General features: G+C 35.8%; 1 protein-coding gene across 2 annotated transcripts in view; it reads right to left on the minus strand.

Moving 5' to 3' along the window:
• Positions 1–14,204, minus strand: part of Kcnh8 (potassium voltage-gated channel subfamily H member 8) — a 334,538-nt gene that overhangs the window by 65,807 nt on the left and 254,527 nt on the right. For both annotated transcript variants that reach the window (XM_078038309.1, XM_078038308.1), the window contains exons 8-10: positions 12,550–12,747; positions 1,393–1,592; positions 281–530 (exon numbers count right to left, since the gene is read on the minus strand). In XM_078038309.1, coding sequence (XP_077894435.1) covers positions 281–530; positions 1,393–1,592; positions 12,550–12,747 — 648 coding nt within the window. The remainder of the gene's footprint in view (positions 1–280; positions 531–1,392; positions 1,593–12,549; positions 12,748–14,204) is intronic.

The raw sequence follows: 14,204 nt of genomic DNA on the forward strand, positions 1-14,204 counted from the left end.
ATATATATATATAAATTTCTTTAGGAATCAGAAAGTACTGAATTTATTTTATTACTATATGATTTGGACAATTTAACTAAGTTGTATTTATTTATCCATAAAATAAGGTTAATATTTTTACCACTGGAGTGTTTTATAAGAATTAGCTAAATTAAACCCATATGAAGAATAATCCTGAGTCCATATATTCACCTGTATTTTTTCTACTCTCACTAGCAGACTTTCCCCAGTTTCATCTTCTTAATTCATGCTGCAGAGTAAAACTACCTCTCAGACCTACCAAGAATAGCCAGCACCATGCTGTCTTTAAGAACCTCCATGGAGCCCGAGCACACAAAATAGATGGCCTGCAATGCATCCCCTTGGCGCAGCAGATACTCCCCCGGAGCACAGAAGGAGGTCTTGATGTGTAGAGACAGAGACCTGAGGCAGCCCCGGCTGGCACATTCAAACAGGGACAGCTGCAAGATTTCCTTGTTCAAGTGCATAGTGATGTCAGAACGCAGCTCATCTGGAAAGTCTTTCAGAAGCTGTCAGAGAAGATGGAGGAGGAAATCAATTTGGCTAAGTGAAGACTGACTGATGTACCTTAAAATACAAGAGGGATGTTCTTCTTACAGATTGGCTGACCAGAGTACAGAAGAGGAAATCTATGCATGTATGATCCTGGAGAGATTTTTCAGTGGCCATGACCCTTCACGGTTGGGTACTGAATAATGAGTGCATAATAAGTCTGGAGAAATAGCACAAATTAATTAAAGACCCCGTTAGGGAAACATATAACTAGCATGTAACTCGTTGTGACTTGTTTCTCCAGAGATTCCTATTCATGGCAGAAAAGATGGAGTTTGGACCTGTGGGTGTTTTCTCTGGTGTCATAATCAAATTAAGAAAGGAGAAACCAAAGTATTACCCCTTAATGTGTTGGTTTGGTTGGTGGGTTGGTGAAATGGTTGCCTGATATATAATACCTTTTTCCCCAGTGGTAGTCTATGTTATTTCTGGAAGTCTACAGATAACAGATATGTTGGATTTTGTTATTTTTTTTTATTCTAACAGTTGCTTTAGCTTGACTAATCTAATTGCCCAACATTACACCATTATGCTCTCATAAGAATTGGTTGCTTTAAAAAAGGAAAAATAAATCATTTGATCAACCAAAATGGCTTATTAATATAAAATACAGATCAGTCCAAAGTGGCACTGCGAATTTGTAAACCAAAGCAGATAGAAGAAGTGGATTGAGTTTCATGATTGATGAACCAAATAAAGAGATAAAGAAGTTGCTAAGTGTGTTTGTCACTTCTGCTACGTACATTACAGCATCTTACTTTTTTACCTTAGAATATGTGTTTTCTGCCTCAAAATGTCAACATGAGAGGTGAACATTACCTCATTTGAATCTATTCCGTTGTTGACTGACCAGGTGGTTTGAAAATACTCGAGCATTCTCTGCTTGAGCTGTTGGGGCAGGTGGTGAACACGGATAAAATCCTTCAGGTCCTTAGTTCTGGTGTGATAGAGAGACCATCGGGAATACATCCTCTGTATGATTGCTGTCACATTCCCAAACACCAAGGCGTGCATCAAGGCTGGAGAACAACATGGCATGTGAGGAGTGAGAAATGAGATAGAGGGCCCATCCTTGAAGCATAAATTTAGAGACTACGTATCTAGGATCAAAGCAAAGCATGCTTATGTGGCCATGTTGACACAACTATTTTACTAGAGGCATTTTGGTGCAACCACTTTATCACAGTGTGATTAGAGTAAAAACAAAAAATATACAGCAATATACAATATACAAAACAGGCTCCTTTGACATACTCAATCTGTTAGCTGCCATTTTGGTTATGACAAATTTTTATTTTGAACTCTATTCACAGAAATCTTATTTTAATAGTTATATATAGAATTATATGTAGTTTAATACTTATAACAAATTATCTTTAATAGTCTGATGCAATGTTATAAACTTATAGCTTAACAATTATTTTTAATATATAACATACATTTAAAAATCAATCTTTTTTTAACCAGCAAGCCTTTGTGGAAATTTTAGTCTCACCTCCCAGAGGTTCATCATTCAAAAAATTAGTTTTAGAATATGATACATTTATATTTCTGCAAAGACTGAGGACGCTATTAGAAACGTGAATGGGGATTTGTCGAATAGTCTAAAGCTGAGTGTGGCTCCAGTCCTCAACCACACCTCAGTTTTGCATTGACTTTGATTTTAAGTGAAATAGCAGAAAAATTTCAGACAATTCAAGACACAAATTTTATGTGTGGTGATGCAGAAGAAACAGCACAATACATAGATGCAGGAGTCCTGTTCCCGCAAGGTTTGCCAGTCAGATAGTATTTAACTCTGCTTTCTCAAAACTACCACCAGAGTGAAATGAGAGGGAGGTCTTTGTTGGCCAGAATTCAAGGGAGGATGGGGGCAGAATAGGAATTTCTTTTGGAGAAAGGTGGAATGAGAGGATGGACCTCATTTTCCAGGAATTGCCTATTTGGGGAACAATGAGGAACGTGAAGCTCAGAAGAGAGGACAGGACTTTGCACTCGACAGTCATTAGAAGAATGGAAGTGTACAATGCCAGCAGATAACCTAACCCGGCTTGGATTTACCTAGGCCTCTGAAACTAAAGGAACGTGGAAAGCCAGGTGTAACTATATTTATGGGCACATCATTCTAAGTGATACTCAGATTTTAGCCTTGGGAAAGAATTACTAACTAATTATCTATTTCAGCAGTTTTTGGTTAAAAAAAAGAAAGGACTGAAATTCTAAAGTTTTATCCATTAGAATCTATCAAAATATCCCAGTGTATAAATATCAATGTTCAAGGAGCTATGTTAAAATGTTCTCAGTACCAAAGTAAATATATTAGTACAAATGTGTCAATATGTTATTACATTGATCCTCCTGAATATCCCGGTTCAAGTTCTTTTTTTCCTCTATATACCAGAAATTAACAATCACTAGCATACTAATTTCATTTTAATCTAACACTGGAATTAAAATCCTTTACCAGGTTAAAATCCTCTACCAGGTATATTATAATTTCTCTGTAAAATAATTGTAACCATGTCTAGAAAATTAATCTTTAATAACAAGAACTCAGTATTTGGGAAAAGTTACTAAAATATTGTTAAGTTTTTGGAGACAGCATATTCTGGCAAAGTGAATATGAACTTCAGAATCAGACGGGTGTATATTTGAATTCTGACTTTCCCTCTTCCAGACTGTGTAAAATTGTTAAGTCTCATAATTTCTTTTTTTTTTTTTTAGAGAGAGAGAGAGAGAGAGAGAGAGAGAGATAATTTTTTTAATATTTATTTTTCAGTTTTGGGTGAACACAACATCTTTATTTTATTTTATGTGGTGCTGAGGATCGAATCCAGCACCCCGCGCATGCTAGGCGAGCGTGTTAATGCTTGAGCCACATCCCTAGCCCTAAGTTTCATAATTTCTTTACATGGACTTTTTTCCTTTATATGTTAAATAGGTACACATTTCTCATAGGGCTCTTTTAAGATATAAAGAGTACACAAACGTGTGTGTATATGTGTATACTCTTTAAATATGTGTGTATATACGTATGTATATACAGTATGTGTGTGGAAAACAATGGTTGTTCAATTTATATTGATTTTTCCTCCTTCAAAGTCTAAAAAGGTATCATGAATGTTCAGCATGCTCAATGGAGTAAGATTTGGGGAAATGTACTTGGGTTTATGGTTTTCCTTAAATATCTTAAATAGTTAAGAGTGGCTCTTGGTGGAAATCTCTTCTTGATCAAGGGAATTCAAGAAATATTTGGCAGCTGTCTGCTACACGCAAATTCATGTAAGAATGTATTTTTCCTAAATGTTCAAAATTGAAATGTCTCCCAATGGGTCAAAAACATTCCAAGGAAAATGTGCATCTCTTAACAACTTAATGCTGCATGGTTCTTTGTGGATTCTAAATAGAGTTTCATTCTTCTGTATGGTTTTACAGGCACAACAGTTCCGATGCTTAAATATTTTATTTGGAAGAGAAGATCTCTATTTATGATAAATACTCACTAAAGAAAAGAACTGACTCTGCTCAAGTCAAAGAAATTAAATACTGATTGCAGGCTCTGTTAAAATGCTTATGGGCTAAGTGTTTGGAAACCCTACCATTTTTAAGAGTATGTAATAGTCTTTTCATGGAGATTAAACTGAGTACAGAGAACAATTTTATTTCATTTGTTTTAACACTGGTTTCCTTAATTATGTGTATGATTTTAACTTTGCTTTGCTTAATTATAATGTGTAAAGCACTAAAAGTAAGAGAAGTAATATGTTCAGATCATTTAGCATCCTAATTGTACATTATCAATAAAATGAATTACTGGGATTAATTGTAGCATTCATAAGCGTTGTTGGAAAGTACTCGTCTATGTCTGACTCACCATAATTTCAAAGTCTCATTTCAGCATAGGAAACTACTGCTGATTTAAGGAGTTTAAAAAAAAAAAAGGAAGAAAGGAAACCTTGGCTCTCATAATTTCTCATTTTCTGAAGTTATTATGGCCTTTCTGTCACTGATTTTCATGGCACCCTAGCAAAGAGTATGTGTAACTGTCCAGACCAATTATTCCATCTGCTATGAAAGTTTGACTCAAGAACTTCTATATCCAGGTCAGTTTGGAAATGATCCCTCTTCTCCATTCCTAGCAAATTTGATGTATCTAATTCTTGAGTGCTAGACCTGCTGAGAGTGTGTGGGAGGCTCTTTGTGGTGTGTGTGTGTGTGTGTGGCGTGCTCATGTGTGTAGGAGTTTTGCATAAAATGCATTTTGTAAAATCTCATCTCAGAATCAGGTCTTTGAAAGGAACTTAATTGAGATCTAAGAAGAAACTAAGCAGGTTTCAAATACAAAGAAGCACCTCCATAGGACAGCTTGGCTTTCACTTTCTCGTTCCTCTTCCATTTCCCTTCCCTGTTTCCTTCCCTGGAGTCTGGGTAATGCTGCTCTCTGGTGTATAACATCGTTACTGATTCCTTTAGCCAACTGTTTGTCAGTGGCTTTGAAGTCTACATATGGGCTGTTTTCTCCTCATGAAAAAGGAGACCGGAACTTAGAATTTGGTAAAACTTAACAGTCTTCCTCCTTTGTCCCATCTCCTCCTTGCCCTGGAATTTTCCATTCTTTGTTACAAGTATATGGGTTGTGGATAGCAGATGGTAGAGGAACCAAAGTGAGAAAGATTTCCTAGATGATGAATTTAAATGGCAGGGTAAGACATTTTAAGAATGGCCTGAATTTATGAACATAATAGCTCATATGAGCGCAATAAAATTATGTCAGGGTGTACATATAGGTGGGTAGGTCCAAAAGAAGCCTTGACTGCTTCATGACAATAATGTTCATTTATTTGTATTTATATTTACTTACATATTTGTATTTTTTTTTCAGTACAGGGGATCAAACTCAAAACCTCAAGCATGCATTCCACCCTTGAGCTACACACCCAGACAATAATGTCCATTTAAATTTAACATGTAGTACTGAGGACTGAATTAAGGCCAATTATATGCCATGCTTGTACATGTAGGTTACAATGAACCCAATATTATGTATAACTAAAAATGAACTAATAAAAAAAAGAAAGATGAAGAAAAATGTACATGTTATCAGTGGTGAGCCATCTGGACTAGAAAGCTTTATCAAAACTCCAAGGAAGAGGTGACGGTTCCATCAATTGGGACCAACTCATGAGATGAGTTGTTATAGGCTGTCACTACTAAAGTATGACAAAGGAACTTTTAGAGACATGAAAAAATATTCTCCGAAGATTTTTGTCTGGCTTCAAAAAGGATACGTGTAGATATGTAAAAATATTTTAGAAAAATAGGACTAGATATGTATAAGAAGACTAGAAAAGTTATCTTTTGGTGATAGGATTATGAAAAATTAATAATCTTCTATCTTCAGTAGTCTTCTCAAAGTGCATTGTATAGGAAAAATGGAAAAGCAGAAAAAGAATGTTATCTGCTTAAATTCCTATTTCCAATACTGAGTGGGAACTCCCTGAAGGAAAGTATACTGTGTTAGTCATTTTGTTTCCCAAGCATCTAATATAGTCAGCATAATTTAAGTGGACCATAAATATTTATGGAACTACAATAAACCTTTTGTAGCTTGATGTTATCTTTAAAATTTTTTGTCACTGTAAGCAAAGTGGCTTAGAAAATTTATATTGAACAGTTCAGCTTCACATCCATCTCTCCACCCTCTTCCTACTTCTTAAAGGAAATTTCTTTTTAAATGATTTCTCCTAGGTCCACTCGTGGTTATAGCTACATTTTAGGTAATATAATTTTACTTCTGTTGCTTGACTCATCCTTGTTAAGTTGATTCTGAAAACAACCTGATACGGAAGAAAAGAACTAGGCTCACGATTACTTAGCATCTCATCCCTCACTTAATGGTTGTATTATTTTTAGCTCATCTATTATAATTTTATAAGGTAAAACTAGTATCAAAGGTACATGTAGAGAATGCCACACAAATACTTAATGTATACCACATTGAGATTTCTCAAAGTGAACAAAGGTATAGAATCACTTCCTGGATGAGTAATCCGGTTATTAACAGCATCCAGAGGCTTTCCTTGTGTCCCTTCATAGCCACTAACCACTCTCCTCTCCAAAGCTAACTAGAGTTATGAATCATATTACAATCAATAATTTGAATTTTCCATCAATAGTTTGAACTTTCTGTAAACAGAATCATAGAGGATGTGCTTCTTTGTATGCTTGGTTTCTCTGTTGAGCATCAAGCTTGTCAGACTCATCTATGCAGTTGCATGATATCATAGTTCATTCATTCTCATTGCTACACAGTCATCTACTGAATAATTATCTCACAATTTGCTCATTTATTCTCCTATCAATGCATTCTTTTATTAACCAGGCATTTCCTGTTTGAGATTCTTAATGCTTTAAGGCATCTAATGCTTTAATGCTTTCATAGGCATCTATGTATATGTCTTTTGATGTATATATTATGTATTTCCATTGACTATACCATCAAAAGTGGAATTGTTGAGTTTCAGAATAGAGGTATGTTTGGATTTGGTAGATGTTGATGAAATAATCGTATCAATTGAGAGTCCCATCAACAATATAGGACAGGTCAAAGTGTTCAGTATCTTCCCAAGCAGGTAGGTTTCCCTTGTTTTAAAATACAAAATTCTGGGAAAGGTACAATAGTATTTAATTTTTGTTTCAATTTGAATGTCTATGAATGATGTTGAGAATCCTTTCATGTTTATTTTCTCTTCATGCATTCAAAATACAATCAATCAATAGATACATGAAAAAATGTTCAACATTTCTTGTAAATTGAGAAATGAAAATCAAAACCACTCTAAGATTTCATCTCACTCTGGTCAGAATGGCAATATTAGGAAATACGAAAATGCAGGCATCATTTCTCTTAGCCTAAATACAAGTTTAGAGAGCTTTAACCAGTAAAGCCAAATATCTTAGATGCCATGCAACATTCAAAAGTAGTTATCAAGAATACAAGCAACAGTAAGTGTTGGTGAGGATGTCAGGAAAAAGGTACACTCATACATTGGTTCTGGTAGGACTGCAAATTGGTGCAACCAATCTGGAAAGCAGTATGGAGATTCCTTAGAAAACTTGGAATGGAGCCACCATTTGACCCAGATATACCACTCCTCAGTCTATACCCTAAAGACTTAAAAACAGCGTACTACAGTGACACAGCCACTTCAATGTTTATAGCAGCACAATTCACAATTGCTAAACTGTGGAAGCAAACTAGATGCCCTTCAATAGAGGAATGGATAAAGAAACTGTGGTACATATACACAATGGAATATTACTCAGCATTAAAAGAGAATAAAATTATGGCATTTGCAGGTAAATGGAGGGAGTTGGAGAATATCATGCTAAGTGAAGTAAGCCAATGCCCCAAAACCAAAGGCCGAATGTTCTCTCTGATAAGTGGAAGTGGACCTATAATGGGGAGGGGCATGAGGAAAATGGAGGGACTTTGATTGGGTAAAAGGGAGGGAGGAGTGGAAGGGGCATGGGAGTAGGAAAGATGATGTAATGAGATGGATGTCATTACTCTAGGCACATGTATGACGGCACATATGGTGCAGTGCTACATCATGTACAACCAGAGAAATTAAAATATGTGCTCTGTTTGTGTACAATGAATCGAAATGCATTCTGCTATCATGGATGACTAATTAGAGCAAATAAAAAAATATTCTAAAAAGTCTGAAAAAAAACCCTTACTTTTGAAGTGATTTTTTCAAGTTTCTGTGCACTTTTTAAGTTGTGTGTGTGGATTTATATAAGTTCTTTAAACATAATATATAACAGTTCTTTGTCAGATAAATGTTTGTGACTATCTTCTCCTACCTTGTAGCTCAGCTCTTCTTGCTCTGTCTTTTGATAAAGAGAAATTCTGCAGTTTGATTCATCATTCTTTTAGGGAACTCATGTCATGTCTAGAAAATTTTTGCTAAATCTAAGGTCATGACAACATGCTCTTGAATTCCCTTTTGGGCAGCTTTATTATTCTATTTTTCATGTTTATATCAGAATTCATTCAGAACTAATTTGTACAGTTGTAAGAGGCATCGAGATTGTTTTTCAACTCATGGATACATGTTTGACCCAGCAACATTTATTGAAACTGCTGCCAGTTTCAATAATTTAAAACTGCTACCAGTTCTCCCTTTGCACTGCAGTGCCACCCATGTCATAAATAAAGTGGCTGTAAATGTGTGGGCGTTCCTGAACTCTAGTCCATTTTTTTGACCTATCCATCTATCCTGCAGCCAACACCACATTTCTTTAACTGCCATTACTTTCTAATACATCTTGATATTTGTAGTGCAAATCTTTTTTTCTTTGCTTTTCATGGTTATTTCTATTAGTTTTAGCTCCTTTCATTTGCTCTAGCTTTTGCAAACAGCTCGTCAGTTTTCAAACACTCATAACTCACGTGCACCCAAACACAAAATCTATTGGGATTTTTTATTGGGATTACACTGAATTTTTCATTAGTTTAGGCAAAACTTATATCCTTACAATACCAAGTCCATCATCACCAACCATTACCATTGTATATCTTTCCATTATTTAAAAAACAAATTGTAAAATTTCTCCGTTTTTTTTTTTTTTTTTGCAGTTTTCTGTGTAGAAGTGTTGTACTGTACTAATTAAATTTATTTGTCCATATTGGATACTTTTGCAATTGCTTTTTTACATTTCATTTTTTCTAATTAGTTGTCACCAGTCTACATGCATAAAATTGATTTTTATATATGGATCTTATATATGTTAACTTACTAAATTCACTTATTAATTCTAATTGTTGTCTGAAGCTTTTAGAATTCTTCTTTGTTATGCATGCTCTCAAAGTCCATATACAGTTTTCTAGGTGAGAATTTTAAAATTATTTTTGCATAATTTCTTTTACAGTTTGAAATATTCATTCCATATATCAGTAGTTTCACAGTCCATAATTACAGATGCTTATATGGAAGCTTAAATAGTATCTTCAAGTGGAAGTTTAATATATATGAAGAATAAATAAAACTGTGGAACTCCTGAGGAAATTCTTCAGGCTCCCAGAGTCTTCCCAGATTGGTCCAATTTTTTTTCCCTGCCATTTTTCTTCACCCAGCTTCTATGTACCTTTGCCCTAGTTAACTATCTGGGATTCTGACAGATAATATTGCTACTGCCTATTTGTAGTAGCTATTGCATTCTTACCATTAGCAACTTCATCTGCCTTGTGTGGGGATACTTAATGGGATATTCTAGACTTAAGTCCATAGTAACATATGTTTAATTTTTTTCTTTTAAAAAATAAATTATTTGCATATATTTATAAATATTAAATAAATAAAATTAATTTCTAGTATATAATGAAATGGGTATTTTACAATAACTTTACCAGGGAGTCTTGACATTTAAACTCACTAAACCTCTGGGGTTTTATGTCTAGGTTGGGTTATTAATAATTTTCATCTTATAATATTATGAGAATTAAATGAACAAAGTGCTCAGTATCACATGCTTTTATGATTAGCTCTCCATGTTACACAAGTAAAAATGCAGGCATCATTTGTCTTAGCCTAAATACAAATTTAGAGAGCTTGAACCAGTAAAGTCAAGCCTCTTAGATGCCATGTAACATTCAAAAGCAGAGTGCTGCTGAAGTCACCTAAAGTTTTAATACCACTTATCCATGAGCACTATACCAGGATTTTATCCCAGGGAATTTCCTCAGTAAACATTTAACAAAGAACTGACAAAGAGACATTATCAGATTATTTCCTGTGCCTTTGGGCCTTGTGACTGGTGGAGCTCCTACCTTGAGTGAACAGCAGGAAATAGCTTATGCTTTAACAATTTCTGATTGAGGAGCACTCACAATGTAGTAGGCGGATCACTAGAGAATAAGCTCATTTATTTAAAAGATTTTTCAAATATTAAATTAGGAGGCTTAAGCCTTGAGCATTTGAGCCTTTCCCAACATTTCCATCAGGAGTAGAAGAAACATGGGCCAATATTAAATAAGTATAGACGGTGTTTATTTGCAAAATGCTTGTCATTTTGCTAGGCAGAAAGATGGGCCATCAAGGGAGAGTGGAAATTATATAAGTCATAATACTGGAGATGAAATAGCCACCACAGGGTCTGGCACAGTGTAGCTCTTCAGAAAATAAGAATTCTTGTTCTCTGCTCCCTAGGCTGTGACTGCTTGACATCAGCCAAGAGCCTGTTAAATTGCTGCAGTCCCAGCATGCTACTTCAGCAACTCTGCCGCGAACACTGCCTTTCCAAGAAATGCTCCCCATCCTGGCTCTCCTACTCACTGCTTCTGAACTTCCTGATTTGGCACTTATTATCTACTGTCCAGTGTCCTCCAAATTCTTTCCCGATCCTATCTCCTCCAAACTGGCTTATCAGCTCCTTGAAGGCAAGTTTGGTTTTACACTTTGATTTCACTGTGTGCTAAATGATGAATCGCTTGAGTCCCCCATACTGCTCCATATCACATTTTCTACTATAAGTTTCAAAACTCTATCTGATATCTGGGATGAAAGCCAATGAGAGAACGTGGCACAGTCTTCTGAAGCAATAGTTTGGGTCAGAAAATACTAACAGAATTCTAGTCTACGAGCAACGTTTAATCCAGGTAAATGTTCATGTTCACTCCTGCTTCGTGACAGCAGCCTTATTATTCAGCAAAATTTCCTTCTATGTTTTAAAGAGAGATGCATTCAACAGGGTTCAAATGTTGCCTCTTCATGGTTGTGTGGTGTTGGGAAAGTTACTTTAATTTCCACAGCTTTAGATTAGTCATTTGAAAAAGGTGGATAATAATAGTATCTATCCTACATTGGTTGGGAGGTTCAGAAAAGAGAAATCATGCTAAGTATTTCAGTAGAGGACATTTTTATGAAGAGTTGTTTCCCTGGTATTGGAGACCTGAATGAGCCAAAAGGGAGCATAAAGGTACAGCAGATATATAATAAATGAAGAAGTGCGGCTAACCTAAGAGCTGGATCCAGAAAGGAAAGAAGTGACAAAAATGCTCAGAGGAGGAATTATAAAGAGCCTCAAGAAGCCATGGCTCTAACTTTGGGGTGCTGGTACCCCCAATTGATGCTGGGATTTCTGAGGAGGCCCAAGGAGGCAGGCTCTAGGAGTGCCTAGGAGTCTGAGAGCTAAAAGCCACTGGGATGGGCTGCCTCCACAGTTGCAAAGCCTGGACAGCAGAAGCAGCCTGCCTTCTCTCCTCCTCCAGCCTGCCAGTATCCCTCTGGTGTCTTGTATTGGCAGAAGTCAGTAAAGTCAGCTGGCGAAGAAGAGTATGGTCTGGGGCTTAGAGAAAACAGTAATACTTGTTTACTATTAAATAGGATAATAATGTCAAACCCCAAAATTTACCTTAAGAATTGCTTATGATATTGCACTAAAGCATTTAGCTCAGAGAATGGAACATAGAAGTGATTAATACATTTTAACTACTTATTATTACATTGGTGCAATAATATTATTACAATTGGTGAAAAATTGGTTTTTATTTTTAATCAAATGAGCTAGCAAACATTCTTAACTTACTACATTAGTATTAACAAAATTTGGAAACATTGACCTATTTAGGACCACAGAATAAAGTTTCAAATATATCCCAGCAAATTCAGACTCATGTAACTCCCAAACACAGGAGGTAAACAGCATGTTAAGAAAACACTGTGCTTGACCTTTCAAAATCAACCATCAGGTGCTTATTCATCTGTCCAGAAAATGAAATTCATTAACATCACAGGCTTTCATTGTTAATTTATATGTGCATTATAAGGTTTGTCACTGATTTCCTAATTAGTGCTTTTAGAATCTTTCAAATTTGACCAATTTTTCTCCATTGTGTTTCAGGACTGCGCAAACAGAATGTCTGGCAGACACACATTCCTTTTCTTGGTCTGAAAGAAGGAGTTCCCTTACCACCAATCAGCATGGTGCAGATGGAGAAGATCTTCTCTGCATCTGTGTTAGCAGAGACGTTCCCAAACCCCACGCTGGTGAGGCTGCTAAGAGTGAAGTACAGAGCGGCGATATAGGCACTTCGGATGGACGGGCCCCCCAAGGTATTGTTGCCATAGTAGGGAGATTCCAGTCTCTTTCCCAACTCATGGAGCCAACCTGCAATAAGGAAAAGAATAAAAATTTCAGATTGAAAAGTAAATCTTGGCATTAGCCAATGTCTGTGTAATGATAAACAGGGACAGAATAATTTGCTCTAGGAAAACATGAAAGAAAGTTAAAAGGAAATTAAGGCAAGGTATCAGATTTTATTGCTATGAAAAACAAAGACATTATTTTTATGCACACTGTTCTGTATAATACACACTGCAGAGAAATACACATTTGAGAATGGACTGGTGGCCAAAGTTAAACGGGTTACCTTACAGCAAGAAACTACCTGCAGAGCTTGAATTAGGGATGGCTACTCTCTGCAATGGTACTGCGAATTTCACTAGCCCCATTAAGCTCCTCTCAATGGAAAATTTAAGAAATAAAGGGGTTGCCTATTTTAAAATCTACATGGTGATAAATAACAGGAATCATGAGAGTTTAAAGTTCACAGGGTGAAGTGGGCTTTGTTTCTATTCTATAAGACCCTTCCCCATTTTCCCCATTCATTGACTGATATTTAGTGGCTTTATGAACCCCAGTTTATGTTTCCTCATTCAGGAAGAGTCTCTGCAACCTCATTTTGCATTTCTGGTTGGGAGGAAAATTGCCTAAGTAACAGATACCTGTAATGGAACTCGATGCTCACTTCAGTCGTTTTACACTTGTGTACATGTGTCAAATTTTATCAGGTTAAATGTTTTAAATGTCTATTGTATATCAATTGTATTGTGATAATTTATTAAAAATATATATTAATAAAGATGAGAGAATAATCAATACAATATTAACAACAGCATTATCTAAAATGCTAACACAACACAATGACTTACATTAAAATCCTTTATTGAAAATATTTGCATTTTAAGAGTTTATATTTTATAATTATAATATTTTATACTTCTCTGTGTCTCTCTATGTAATATGAAAGTAAGGTTCATAACACTGGTTAATGGATATTATTCACAAACCACCACTTTCTTATAAACATTTCACTAAATGACTGTCAAGGAAGAGATGGAAAAACATAACATTTTTTAAGCAGTAATAATACTTTAAAGTTTTAGACTATGGAACTGTGCTGGGTAATTAAAATGCAAATTTGAAGCAGCTAAGTGTTCCCTGAGACCCAGGAGAAATGCTCAGTGGTGAGTACTGTGCCCAGTTCATCCTGTCTCTGGAGAAGTGTTTCCTAATCTTTTGTTTGCATCAGAAACATCTAGAGGGCTTGTTAAACAGATTGCCAGGTCCCATCCCTGGCATTTCTGGTACAGTAAGTGGGGAGGCTGGGGAAAAGGCTGAAAAATTGCTTTTGTAACAAGTTCCCAAATGATGCTACTGCTGCTGCTGGACCACACTTTGAAGAAGTACCACTCCATAACAGTGGTTCTCAAGCTGGCTGCAGATGGAAATTTTAAAAACACAATGCCCAGGCTCCACCTCAATTAAGTAAGTCAGAATTTCTG

The sequence above is a fragment of the Ictidomys tridecemlineatus genome, chromosome 2 (genome assembly GCF_052094955.1).
Source record: "Ictidomys tridecemlineatus isolate mIctTri1 chromosome 2, mIctTri1.hap1, whole genome shotgun sequence".
NCBI lineage: Eukaryota > Metazoa > Chordata > Mammalia > Rodentia > Sciuridae > Ictidomys > Ictidomys tridecemlineatus.